Source organism: Aythya marila (genome assembly GCF_965140915.1).
Source record: "Aythya marila genome assembly, chromosome: 1".
Classification (NCBI taxonomy): domain Eukaryota; kingdom Metazoa; phylum Chordata; class Aves; order Anseriformes; family Anatidae; genus Aythya; species Aythya marila.
Genome location: NC_139042.1, coordinates 146801284 through 146814978, shown reverse-complemented (window position 1 = coordinate 146814978; position 13695 = coordinate 146801284). Strand labels below are relative to the sequence as shown.

The 13695-nt window shown below is 44.8% G+C and overlaps 1 protein-coding gene across 1 annotated transcript in view; it reads left to right on the top strand.

The window, feature by feature from the left end:
• TMEM178B (transmembrane protein 178B) overlaps nucleotides 1-13695 on the top strand; it is a gene marked incomplete at both ends in the record, with an annotated part of 192661 nt that overhangs the window by 52428 nt on the left and 126538 nt on the right. The window contains one exon of the mRNA XM_082784738.1: nucleotides 3332-3445. Within this exon, the coding sequence (XP_082640864.1) occupies nucleotides 3332-3445 (114 nt within the window). The remainder of the gene's footprint in view (nucleotides 1-3331; nucleotides 3446-13695) is intronic.

Here is a 13695-nt window from a genome sequence, read left to right as displayed (position 1 = left end):
CGCCAGCAGCTGAGCTCACGTCAAAATATTAGGGTAGTTCTGAAACAGGCTAGAAAGGAACTGCACAATGTTTTCAGGTGATGCTGTCAGCCACAGTTCTTTAGGATTTCCAGCAAACATTTCCCTTTAATCAGAGCAAGCTGGAACATACATCAGTGGGGCAGCTTCTTGGTTGCTTCGTGTTTCTTGTGGCCAAACCTGACACTTGTTATCATCGCCGTGTGGGTGAAAACCCCACTCACTGGTTTGCTGTTCAAATTACTGGGAATAGTATTTACATGCACAGCCCCGTTTGGTGTTTCCAAGATACACACTGGTGCAGTTGCAGGGACTCAGCAGGGTGTGGGAGCAGGTGCAGACAACTGGTTCACATCTAAATGCTGGGCGGTCACTGCGCTACTGGAGTCTGAAGTAATCCAAGCTGGTAGAGGATAGCTCTGAAATAGCTCGGACTGTCTTCTCCTGAGTGTATTGAACTTGGTGTTCACAGGGAAGTTCATAGGCTAAAGCCCCAGAGGTCCATTACAGCGTGTGGGCTGGCCCCTGGTGTACCAAAGCCCGCTGTTTCACCCACTGATCCCCTCCTTGCACCTAAAAGCTTGGTTTAGACTGAAATATTTTGAGCCTGGTAACAAAACTCATCAGGCTTACCTGTTCCAGCAGTGAAACCACGCTTAACGCTTCGGAGAAGGATGGAAATCCAGGGGCAGCACCCTTGAGGGTCTGTCCTGAGGGTGGGTTTCCCTGTGTGAGACGAGCACAGGGAACAATTCCGTGCTCTGACAGCCCTGCTCAGTGCCCTCAGGGACCAGCCCTCACCTTTTGGAGGGAAGCTGGTGAGAGGCAGCCTGCTTTTCCCACCATATGCACTGAGTGCTTTCCCTCCTGGTCCTCGGGAGTCAAGATATTTATAGGATAATAGTCAAAATTTTATCTAGAGGTAGGAATTGTGTAGAAGTACGTGGTGTGGTTGGAAAGGACAGCACAGAATTTACCATGCACATCTGCCTGCGCTCCAGATATCATCAACCATTGCCACTGCAAGCACGCTCTCAGATCTAGATGGTCTTTAAATGTGTGCTTAGATCTCATTAACGCTGTAGGGATGTAAGCAGAAGTCTAAAATCATGTATATGGTCAGGTAATGACCTGAATTTGGGCCATAATCTTTTTGTGCTTTAGGCTTTGGTAATAAGCTAGTGATCAGTACTCTGCATTACTACTAAAAGTATTTGCAATAAAAAATGGGAAGCTCGATGGACCTTGCTAGAAATTAGCCTCTTTGGTGTCAGAGGAGGTATTTCTGCTGATTACTTTAGGAAATGATAGCAATTGGAATAGGATCTTGTCTTCCTTCCTTCTGTGTGCTTTTATTTTGAGCCTTGGCTCCGTGTTCCTGTCTATCTGCATAAATCTTTTCTCTCTGCAGTTATCAGACAAAGATTATTTTCTGACAAATAAGCATTTTTCCACTTTCTTACCGATGCTTCTGATCCATGAAAGCAGCCGAACAAAAGGGAATAGGAAATCCCATATGAAGACATGGTTGTGTTTTGGGGCTTTTTTTTTTTTTTTTTTTTTTTTTAAAGCTCTTTCCATACTAGCTTTCTTTTTTCCCTAAATACTATTCTTGGTTTGAAACTTTAATTCTGGGCGTACATTTGGTGCCCAGATGGTGCAGACTCACACAGAAGCCCATCACGCTGTCAGGGCAGGCGGATACATATGTAAATATTTTGCCTTTTTCCCCTATAATATTTGCCTTTGTCTAATCTAATTGCTGTCAAAGGCAGAATGTGAAGAATGCTTCAGAGAAGCAAACAAAGAGGACCTCCAATGTTTGCGTTGCACTAACTCTGGAAGATGCTGGTTGACTCGATTGCAACTAATAATTTTGTTGCATGGGTTTTTACTCACGCCGTGTATGAGCCAAGCCTGTGCCAAGCAATGCCTTACAACCAGGAGTAGAAACTTGCCTTCTTAGGGGCACAAGAGCACATTTAACCCCTTGGAGCTGCAGGTGAGGCTAATGGCTCTGCCTTTTCAGTTCAGGCTGACAGCAAGTGCTCTCTACATGTCTCTTGGTATATCACTCTCTCATCCTTATTTATGTGGTTCATTGCTTCATTTAATTTGTTCTATTGAGTGCATGTCTTAATGTATTTTTAATACATAAAAGCATTTCCAGTGCAGTTGCTCCTCTGACCAGTGGCAGCTAATAGCAAATGGTGTGGCCAACCACATTAGGGATGCCTGTTTGGTTATTGGAGGCCTGATCCAAAATACCATGATACTCATGGAAAAAGGGCTTACATGAGCTCTGAACCTGACTGCTTGGTGAGAGGGTCTAACGGAGCCACCCTTCTGGCAAAAAGGACGTAGGAAACCTTGCTGTTTTTCACCGATGCAGGAAGGGTTGCACTGTCACAGATTTCTGATCAGATGTGAAATTTGGCTGGGCTATAATTCGCAGAAAGCATCGGGCTATGCCAGACCCATTCCTCTAAGGACACGGTGCAGAGATGCCAGGAGATGACAGCCTGGAGGTGTGATTATTGTAGAGGAAGGAAAGTGGCTATAAAAGGAAAATAGGAGTATGTGACCAGAAGACAAACAGAAGCAGCACATGGTGCTGTTTTCCATGGAACGTAGATGAAATCCTACAGGGGAAAAACCAACATTGCCTATTGCAGCCATTCATGTTGCCATTTGAAGCTTATTATCTCGGTGGTGCCAATAAATTCTGTTTGAGCCTGCTATGAAAGTGTCTGGGTGCCTTCAAGAGACGTGCCATAGCCTGCCGCATCTGCTTGGCTTGTTTTCTGGCTCTGGGCTGCAAGCGGTCAGAAAATGTGTTCTCTAAATCCATACTTCTTCCCATGGTGGTTTTATTATTGATGGTAAGATTAAAGGTGCTTGCTTTGCATATCTCCTGGAGCAGGGACACAGACACATATGGCAGGATAAGTGAAAATGGGAATCCCAGTTTCTCTGAGGTAAATGCCGGTATGCCTGATGTTAGCTCATGGTTCAGAGAAGGGAAATGAAAGAAGGGGTGACTTGCCACATTACGTCTGATGGTAAAAACAGATGCTGGCAGCTACTGTTGAGCCTTTGATGTATCATAAGTTTGCATGCGAGCTTCCCCTACGACTAGCTTGAGCCTGTCATGGGCCACAAGTAGCATTTACAGTCACAGTGGGTTGGTAGTAGGGATTGCTTTGCTATCAGCCTCTGCTTTTGCTTGTCAGTTCTGTCTGGTCTACAGCTGGGACAACATGTTGCATTCATTTAACAGCACTTTCTCTCTTATCCATTTTGCCTTTTCCAGGAGCAATTGAGCGGTGCACGTACATCAAGTACCACTACTCCTCAGCGACCATTCCCAAGAACCTCACCTACAACATCACCAAGACAATCCGCCAGGATGAGTGGCATGCCTTGCGTGAGTACTGCTGGCTTTCTCCTCCGTTTTCCTCATGTGCAGACTAAGGGAGGTACCCGCTAGTAAATGAGAAGAGCGGCTTTGACAGACAGCCCACTTAGAGCTCTGTTCTCACGTGCAGTTAGTCTTTGTAGCAGATGGATCGATTTGCTCTTAGGACCTACATCTCTTTTTGCTGCTGACTAGAAATTCTGCTGAGGCATGAAAAACTGGTGGTAGGGAAGAGGCATTCATGTGCAAAGATTAATATTTAGTTAAATAATAAAATGAATAACCAGATCAATGCTCTATTTTTTAATTTAGTGGAATTCTTGGTATGTAAGGGTATTCTCATGCAGTTCATGCTACTGCTGAGTTTCCTGCTTCCAGCAGAATTCATTGCTGGCTTTGTAGAATATGTCCTGCTGCCTGCAGCTCCTGAGCGAGCGTGGCATCACTCTCCTTTGAAGATGTAAAAAGAGATGCTACACCCTTTAAGGCACAGGGAAGGAGCATTTAGCCCTCAGTGATAACTGTAGCTGGTGGTCGCCAACTTGTAATATTTGCTGAAGCCAACAGTATCTGACAGGGATGGAAGGAACTGCCTCGAGATGTATGGCTGGCCTTAAAGCTTTTCTCCTCATACTGGAAATGGAAAAGGGCTTTCACTAACAAGATGAAAGAGGTAGGATTTCACGAGGAAGGATACCACTGCCACTTCCTCTTGCTATTACATAGTCATAGAGACTGATGAATGTTCAGGGTTCCTCTGCAGTCTAAGTAGTTAACAGCCCTTTGAAGATGACAGAAATGAAGGGATGCTGATTCTGCTGATTTGAAAGGTGGCAGTGAGCAGCTACTGTCTAAGCCATCAGCTTGAGAAATGTGTAAGACCTCTGGTATTTCCAGGGCTTTTGGTCCCTGTTTCGCTCCTGCCTTGTGTGGCTATTGCTCTGTTGGAAGCCTCTTATGCTCTGGGGAGGAGAAGCCATAATGATATACTTCACTTTCTGAATTGGTAAGGTCAGGCCTGGCTTTCACTGGTGCTTGTATGCTTACCTGGTAAAATCTGATAAACCATTAAGGAAGTTTTAGAAGATCTTGCTAAACTCTTCTATTTGTTATGAAATGTGTCTGTGTGGCTAAATACACATTATTTAATTTTGATATGAGTTTGGTATTCCTTTTACTTATCATGCTTCTGCTTCCCTCTCAGAAGGTAGGTAGTAAGATGACAGTCTTGAAAAATACTTTGCTATGCTTGTTTGTCCCTGAAATCAGAAGATTGGGTAGTAGGAACCTCTCAGTTTCCTGCTACCACCTGTCTTCTCTGGTGTCAGTTTTAAGCTAAAAGTTCTCTTCTTTGGGGAGGGAGGAGGACAAACAACCACCCCTCAGAGAGAGGTGGATGTCTCCTATTAGATTTCAATACGAAGGGGCTTCAGTTTATTCTTCTGGCTGCATATCTGTGCTTTTGCCACTGCTGTTGAGTAATCATGACTCTTCTGCAACTCTTCTCTAGGAACTTCCCTTATTAATATAATAATTATTGCCTTAAAGAAGTCCATTTCAGCAATGGCTCAGGTACAGGGCTATCCTGAGGCTGTTAACCACTGATGTGCCTGGCCACGTTAGTCCCTCAGCGTGTGCATCCCGCGGTGGGATCAGCGAGTTCCTTAGCACGGTTGTCAGCAGCCTTCAGGAGCACGCTTGGCAGTCCCCGAAGTGGCAGTCTAGACACGGCACTCTCCCATTTACATATCTGATCTGGTTCGAAGCACTTCCAGGGTGAGGCTGTTTGTTTCTTTCCCGAGGAGGGTACACCGAGTGTGTGGGGGTGTGCATATTGCTGACCCAGATTCTCTTGCTAGTTCATGAGTCAGATAAGTGTAGGCAGATGCAGGTAGCCAGATTCAGGCTTCAGTTCTACCTCTGTATAGACGGAGAAGGAAAAATACTTTGCCAAAGCTCTCTTCTCCAGAGCAGTTGGGTGCAATGATGAGTGTTTGATACATGGGGTACGCACAGGCCACTGCATTCAAGTTGCATGTAGTGCTAAAGGTGCTTGCAACCTTGCTGTTTTTTCCACAATATTCCTTAAAAGACAAGGACAAGAGCAATCTTTTCAAATAGTGCTCAAGCTGAGGGGGATGTTCTCCCTTTAGGAAACATTTGTGATGGAGCAGCCACAAGCAGTATGACAAAGTACCTTCAGAAAGTCCCTGTAAGTGTTCCAGCCTCAGCATCTGGTGCTTTTCTGTACCTCTGGACTAGCTTCGTCCAGGGCACAGCTACTTCAGCACACCACTGCTCATGCTGAGGCAGAATAACGCTTCCAAGTCAACATGAACTTTATTTTCCTCTGAATAACTTCCCATTCAGAACTTCCCTTCCCCTGAGCGTTGGGACAGGCAGCGGAGGAGCAGGCCTGTTGTTCCTCGTGGTCTTGACATGGGTAACTCCTCAGATCTGCACTATGAGATACAAGAACAGACCCTATTTCCTGATGGAAAATGGGACAAAAATGGCATCTGGAGAATTTCAGCAGAACTGGAAAGGTGAAACTGGAGTGTCCGGGCCCCCTGCTAAAGAAAATATCACTTCCAGGTGGAAGCCACTGCTGTCCTTTGACATACCTGCATTTCAGTAGCGGTTATTTTCCTTTTTGGGTGCATGGGAAGCAAACCATGAGTTTGGGAAGGAAATTCATTGTTTTGTATGCATAGTGCTTTGGAGAGCAGAGAAAAGAGGAGTCGGCCATGCTCAACATGCTGCTTTCTTCAGGCTGGCAGGCAGGACTGGTGCTCCAGCAGTTTCTCTTGGATTGCAGGAGTGGGTGAGGGAAAACTTGAGGCTGAGGACCCCATGGCACCAGTTGGCACGGAAAGCAGAGATTCCTCAAGCTGTGCTGTCAGCTGTGCTAGAATAACCCAGGGGAGCAGCTGGACCTGGAGGGAAGGTTGGGGCTGACTTCATCATTTTTGATTTTTGTCTTTTTTCATTCTGTTTGACATTTTCAAGATGGAACCTCAGCTCCAAACTGATTGCCTGTGGCAGCATGAGCCAGGGAAATAAGACTTCACTTCCCTGCAATCACTTCCTCTCAGCTCTCTCTGGTTAAATAGGGAGGGAGGGAGGGAAGGGTGATTGTAGTATTGCCAGCTTTCTTCTGTCAGGGGACACTGTTCATCTAATTAGACAAAACTAGTGTCTGTACAAGCTGGGAGGGGAAGGGAGAAGGGAAAGAGCGCTGTGCCCAACAACTTGGAGCACAAGTAGCTGTCTCTTCTGGAAGATGCTGCTGTAATGCTATGATTGAGTCACTGTTACTCATCTACCCTGTCACACTTTGGCCCCAGCCTCATGCACAGAAATTTGGGCTGGAGTTCTGGCTTCTGAAAAACCCAGCAGCAGCACCGATCCTTTTAGAAATGGAGGTGTAGATTATTTGAATGAAAATCTAAACAGTTCTATATTTGTGGGCATCTTTTGTTCCATGTGTTTTGTGTTCCCAATAGGTTTCCTTTCGTTGTGCTATGGATTTGTGCTCCCAAAACATGGGGAAAGTGGTTGTGACAGGGGCTTGAGCTGCTGAATATGGTACAGACATAAGGAGTGGTGCAAGGCATTTTCAGATCATGGAATAAGCATTTCAATGAGATGACTGTAAGAAATGACTGTAAGATGACTGTAAGAAAGCTGGCCATAAAAAAAGTTAGTGCTTCCATTCTAGCCTTCCTCACTGCAGTCTTGGCAAGTGAAGGAGAAAAGGGGCTTTTCTAGGGCTGTCTTCCCTACAAGACAGGCAAAGAACTCTACTATAAAACACGAGTTTTAAAGCATTGCAAACAAGCAACTTCCTGATGTGTGTTCTTGAAGAATGAGATTTTTTTTTTTTCTTTTTCTGAGAACAAACCAAACTATGCTTCTTCCTTTTCTCCTTCAGTGGTAGCTAAAACGGGACAAATGCTGTATGGTGCTCAGAGCCTTTGTATGGCACAGCTCCCTGTGGCTTGTGCTCTATTGCGTGAATGTCTCCAGATCAGGAGAGATGAAAAATTCTCCCAAAGCTGTTTATTTTGCTGACTCACAGAGCCTATCACGCGAGGCAGATAGCAGTGTTTCTCTGCCTGGTATTTTTTCCTTCCTCCCTACATGTCACAAGCCTGAATTTTTACTTTGGATTAAACCTGGCCACACAAGAGGGAACGTGTGTTTGTGTCTGTTCCTCTCCACCTTACTTTTGGCTCCTAGGCCTGTCCTCTTCAGTGCTGGGTCAGCAGCTGTCTTCTGTGCCCAGGAACATGGAGCGTGCTGCATCTGGGCAGAAAGGGGCTGGAATTGCTATGGAAACTGATCTCCTTCTGCACAGCTGAGGTAGAAATTGTCACCACGCTGCTTTGGGGAGAACCGGTTCACAAATAGGTAGCTGCTGCTTCCTGAGAAATGCTTGGAATTCTGTTTTTCTTCTTTTTTTTTTTTTTTTTTTTGAACATGCCTTGTCTGGCACACTCTCTTAACTGTCTCCTACCTGCTGCTTCTGCTGTGCGGTCAGAAAATGGGCTCTGAGTTTAGGGTATTGAGATGGGGAGCTGTGTTGTCAGGAAAAGAGGAACCGTGAAGCTTTGTGTTAATTAGAAGGACAACATTTGCCTTCTCTGTTGAAAATTGCAATAATCTTTTGTTTGTGGTGCTCTGAAAGCCATTTGCATAAAAAATGAGTTGTGAAGACAAAAGTAATAGCCTGACACATTGTGAGAGCAGCGAGCATTGGAGGAAATGAAGGATTTCTACAGGATGTGGAGAGTGGTAATATTTTAATTTGTATCGCATCTCTTATGCTGAGGTCTCGATGGATTTTATCAGCCTTAATGGGCCAAACTTTGCAGGCTCTCTAGGAGAATAAGGCACTCATTACCCCTAGGCTTCTTGATTTAGGCCTAGGAAGCACTCAGCTGCCTCCTTATTGCGGGGTGTGAGGGACTGGAAGAAGCTCCTTTTGTGGAGGTCACTTGTGGTGCTGATGGGAGAGGCAGCAATTAGCACTCTGGAGACGACAGTCGTGTCTGCACTGCTGAATTTACAGGCTTCCCGAGCCCGGGGAACGAGCTGCTGAGATTTGTGCACAAGCTCAGATCATAGCTTGACAATGCATTAGTAACACCAGTAGGCTCATGGGCTTGACCCTGTCTGATGCTTTTATAAGCAACAATAAATATTTCATTCCTGTATCTGTATTAAGTGCTGACCCGAGAGAATTTTTACTTTTTTTTTTTTTTTTTTGCTGGGTACTACTGAAAGCAGTGTTTGAAATAAATAGGCAGCATCCCACTTTCCTTGCTCCTTTCCTCCCCACTCTCGACCACATTCCCTTGGGTCTCTTCCCATTCCTATCTCCCCCTACAAGGAGATGCTGTTTCATTTTTAATTAGCCACCTCGACCCCCAGATGGAGGTACAGGCTGAGGGATGACACCAGCCATATGATGTCATTCCCAAATGCACGGGCTGTGAAGCAGACGGGACAGCCATCCCGCAGGTTAGTCATGCAGCAGGTGCTCACATGCTGGTATTGGATCCCCGTAATATTTGTCGTTCCCAAAGCTATTGCCCAGGTGGTAGAGACAGCCCTTATTTCCACCGCTCTCTCTGTTGTAGGGTTTTCTTCACATCTTTCTATTTCAAGCTGAGATATAAAAGTGGTCTTAGGTTTTGATGCCCAAAAAAAACCACCCAACCTATTTTGAAACCTTTAAGGGATTTTATTGCCTTCTGCTGGGTTTCATCTTAGGCTCTGCTAATATGGCAGTGACCTTAATACCTGCAATAGCAAATAGCTTCTCCAACTGCATATGAGCTTTCTAGCTCAGAGGCAGAAGAGCAGGGGAGGAGTAAGGGGGATAGGCACGAGAACTCCCCATCCTGAGTTGTGACAGGGATGCCTGAGGAGGAAACATGGGCAGGGGTTGGGAAGGCAGAAAATGAGGACAAGGAAAGGGGTGAAACTTCATCTGGGCTGATGAGCGTGGAGAGGTGGGACCAGGGATTAACTGGACACAGACTGGGGTACAGGCTAGGGCAGCGGGAGGGGAAGTACACAAACAGCCAAGCTTTCTGGGGATGGGAAATGAGCAGGGAAGAAGACCCTCTGAAGCCCTGTGTGAAGTGCATGAGTCAAGAGTCTTACTGTGTATCTACTGCCAGCACATCTGTGAAATGAAATGCCCTGTGGGAGTGGGGGTCTCATCCTGCTCCCCTGGCCAGCAGGGCTGCTCTATCTGTATGGTGGCATCCTGTTCCTGCCGCTGGGTCCTCCAGCAGCTGGCATAACCACGGACTCTGGGTGGTGAGAAGAGTCTTATTCTGGTGTACCACCCACTGCTCTTCAGGATCTGTAAGAAACCCCTTGCTACAACTCCTGCTTTTGTCGTTTGTTTCCTTTGAATTTAGGAATGTATACAGGTGACAAAATCATGAGCCTTTTTAAGGCTGCAAGCACAAGCATGTCAAGTTAGGAGATGGCACAGTTCAGGCTGCATACTTGGCCTTAATTTATCCTCTCCAAGCACACTCATTATCAAGTCTTTAATTACTGTAACACCTGCTGTATTTTCTACAGGACCCCTGCCTTGTTCCACACATTTGGGATATTCAGTTCATATTCAATAAGCTCTTCAATGTCTGAATTTTCATTGCTTAGTGTGTTGCTGCTGGCCTTTTATCACAGAACACAACTCCTCATCCACAGAGAGAGTTTTAAACTATTTCACAAACTTTGTGGCACTTGTCATAATCGTACCAAAGTGTGGCACAGATACTAAGTTTGTACTTTACAATCTCATTTGAGGTGGGCTGTAGCTTCCATTCTGGGCTTGCAAATTGAAATTAACTGCTTTTTTGGAGATGATTAAGACTTGCTTTTTGCAGTATTTGGCAGCAATGCGTGCTCCACAGCCTGTAAATCAGACTCCAAATGGTCACCCAACTCAAGCTGTGGTCAGAGTAAATGAGGAAAACACGGTTAGGGGCTGCCTCTGAAGAGGTTTCAGTGAATTGGCCTATCACCACTGAGGACTTCTGGGGTAAGCATAGAGGAAAGTGCTGGTGTCAGAGGGAGGAGGATCAGCGGTGTGTCAGCAGACTGATCTCAGCTCCTACTGCTCTTAGAGGCTTGCATGGGTTCCCAGCTTTCACACCGACCCTTTTAAAAGGGTCACAGTTTCTCTCTTCCTAGCTTTGGCATGCTTGATGCTGCACCTTCCAAAACGTTTTGATATTTTTGTTTGCTTTTGCTATTTGTACGTGCAGGCACCTAGATTCACCTTGGCTTATGTGATGGTTTATGTTGCCTCCCATCGTGTCAGGAAAAATAAAAGCTTGTTTTACTTCTGTCATAGTAAAGGGTCTTAGAGTACTGCAGGAGCAGCTCTGAGTGCAGGGAAGCCGAGAACAACCTCCCTCCAGCCTTACTTGTGACTTTTGCAAGAGAGCATTAGCGACGTTTTGCCAGTTGCAGCGTGGAGATGTTGACAGGTAAAACATACCATCACTAATCATTTCCAGTCATTCAGCCAGTCAAAATATAGCTTTATTAATATGCACACAGTGTGCTCTGTTTCCCTTCTTTCTCTCTTGAGAGAGACAGAGGGGGAGAGATGGGCGTTTTTCTATGTCTCCTGGCTAATCAAGAATGATGCCTTGTGCATTCTTAGGGTGAGAACACAGGAAAGAACAAACAGGATGATCTAATGGGTCTTTTTCATCTCTGACTTCTATAATTTTTGATTTATATACCGATTTAATGCCTGGTTTATGATGATTTATATCGTGGTTTATTTATACCCCAGCCTGATGCCCCACCCCATACTGTTACCAAGATGAAAGTCAGCCAGTTAAATATTTCAAGGTGATTACATGCCACATGCCACATACAGGGCTAGTAATGAGGAGTAAGTGCTTCCTTGCATCAGTGCAAGAAAGACTTAAGTGGAACGCTTTGGAAATGAGATTATTGTGATTTGTTCACAAAGCCATGCGCCGTCCACAAGGGAACATCGCAGCAGCTAGCGTGAGATAGATGCCAGCGAACTTGGAGTCAAACAACCTGGCTTTGACCCTGACAGAAGCTTTAGGCTGAAACATGTAGGTGATTTTTACATGTTGGTAGGGACTAGGCAGTGGTTGCCAGCTTCATTACGGTTTTGCAGTGATGCTATTTGTACGTGGAGTTACAGAATAAACCTGATCCTCATGTACAACCAGGACGTTGTCCTACTTCTTGCTGCTCTTAAAAGGTCTAAAATGTGTGAATATTGATATACGAAAACTAATGCAGCTTTATATTGGATTCCCCTGCTATTAACTGAGCCCTGATGATTTCAGGCCCAGTGTCAGAGCTGAATGTAGTTCTGTCCCAGGAAGACTGAAGCTGAAGGATTTCTGAGGGCCCATCTCAGGACTCCTTAATTGGCTGGGTGAATCACAGTTTAGCTATTGAAATTATTCCCTGCCCACCTCCAGGAACTGATTGCACAGTTGGTAAGGGAATAGGAAATCAGGAATATAAATCAACTGCAGGTATCTCCTGTGGGACTTCAGAGTTCAGTCTCTCAAATCTCATCTGACTGTTCTGGATGTAGGTTATATTTAATGGAGCTTAAGCCTGCGTGTCCCTCTGCATCACTGGAATTATGACAGCTAATTTGAGTATCTGCCACTGCTGTGTCAAATTGATCAATATCTTTCATAAATACAAACTTTATCTCTCCCTCCAACTTTCTTTTCTGGCTTGCACTTTGCATCTGTTTCCTTTTTTGGTTTTGTTTTTTTCTTCCCAAACTTGATTTTCACCAAGGTGTTCTGAGAGAGAAAATCAATGGAAAAATATCATTTACTGCCATAAGAGCGACTTCTTTGCCATACACAACACAGGCTGTAAATAATTCAGCAGGGTGCGCGTCCTTTCTTTTCTCCCATAAGAGTGGCTTTATTAAAATTTAATGGGAGGGGACATGGAGGTGGATGAATAACTTGTTTTATCTCATACAATCTTGAGCAATACACTAGCTCTGTGCTGGCTGCTCCTCACTCATCACAGGCACATGCTAAATCAGCTCTCCTCTTACAGAAGTCATTCTGCAATATGTTGTTACACCCGTGAGCGTGGTGTAATGCCATTCCTTATGACTCTTGCCTGACTGTGGTGTCTTGGGAAGAAGAGGGTTAAACTGCCAAGGCAGTGCCTTGTCTTTTTTCCAGTATTGGGAAGAAGTCAGCAGTGTCACAAATCCATATACACAAAGATCCTAATCAGAAGGGAGTAATGAGCAGGGTACTAAGAGTTTGGATCTGCTTATATTTATACCAGAATAACAATTCTACTGAAACAAGCATAGACATTCTGAGATTAAAAATAGAGAAATCAGCATCTGGGTGAAAAATAATGGATTTTTCAGAAAAGCGCTCCTTTGAAATTTTGGGCTTTTTGATATTTAGGCACTAAATCAGTGGAAGTGAACAGATCCCAGAGTTCCCTATTCCTGGTGTCAGTGCTGCTGCTGGCTGTGCAGTGCATCTTCCACCCCAGCATCCTGAAACACCTGGGCAACGCTTCTCACTTGGTATCCTTCTGATATAAACAGGGTGCAGAAAGAGGAATGCAGCCCAGTACACCCATTTCACATGTAGACAAAGAGAGTTACAGGGAAGTTAATTGACCTGCCAAATGTCACGCAGAGAGCGAGTGGGAGAGCCAGAAACAGAACTCAGGTCTTTGGACTCCCGCTGCTCTAAGTGCTAGACAATGCTGCCTCCTGTAGCGCCAGAGATCACGCAGCATATCTCCCAGAAAAGACCACTGTGAAATTCTATACCAGTAAAAATGTCTTTTTTTTCTGAAGATATTAAAAAAATATATAACAATTTCCACCAGAAAGCTTACTAACCCAAACTGGAATGCATTACATACATTAGCGGTGGTTTTCTCTTAGAAATAATGGGAAAAAAAAAAGCTTTTGAAAATGCTGGTGGTGAATTAAGGTGCACAAAGTGGGGATTCCTCAGCAGCTTCTGAAAACAAAGTCTTCAGAGAAGTCTGCGGGTGAGTAGCTAGAATCAATTTCAAGAATTATCTTCCTCAGAATATGTAGGTGCTGATGGATTTTCTGCCATGTCTGAATTGGACTCTAAATCAGTGTCCTCAGTGATTGTCATGACAACTGGTACGCAGAGCAAGAATAAAATGCTTGTAGTCAATGTCTTACCTGCGAGTAA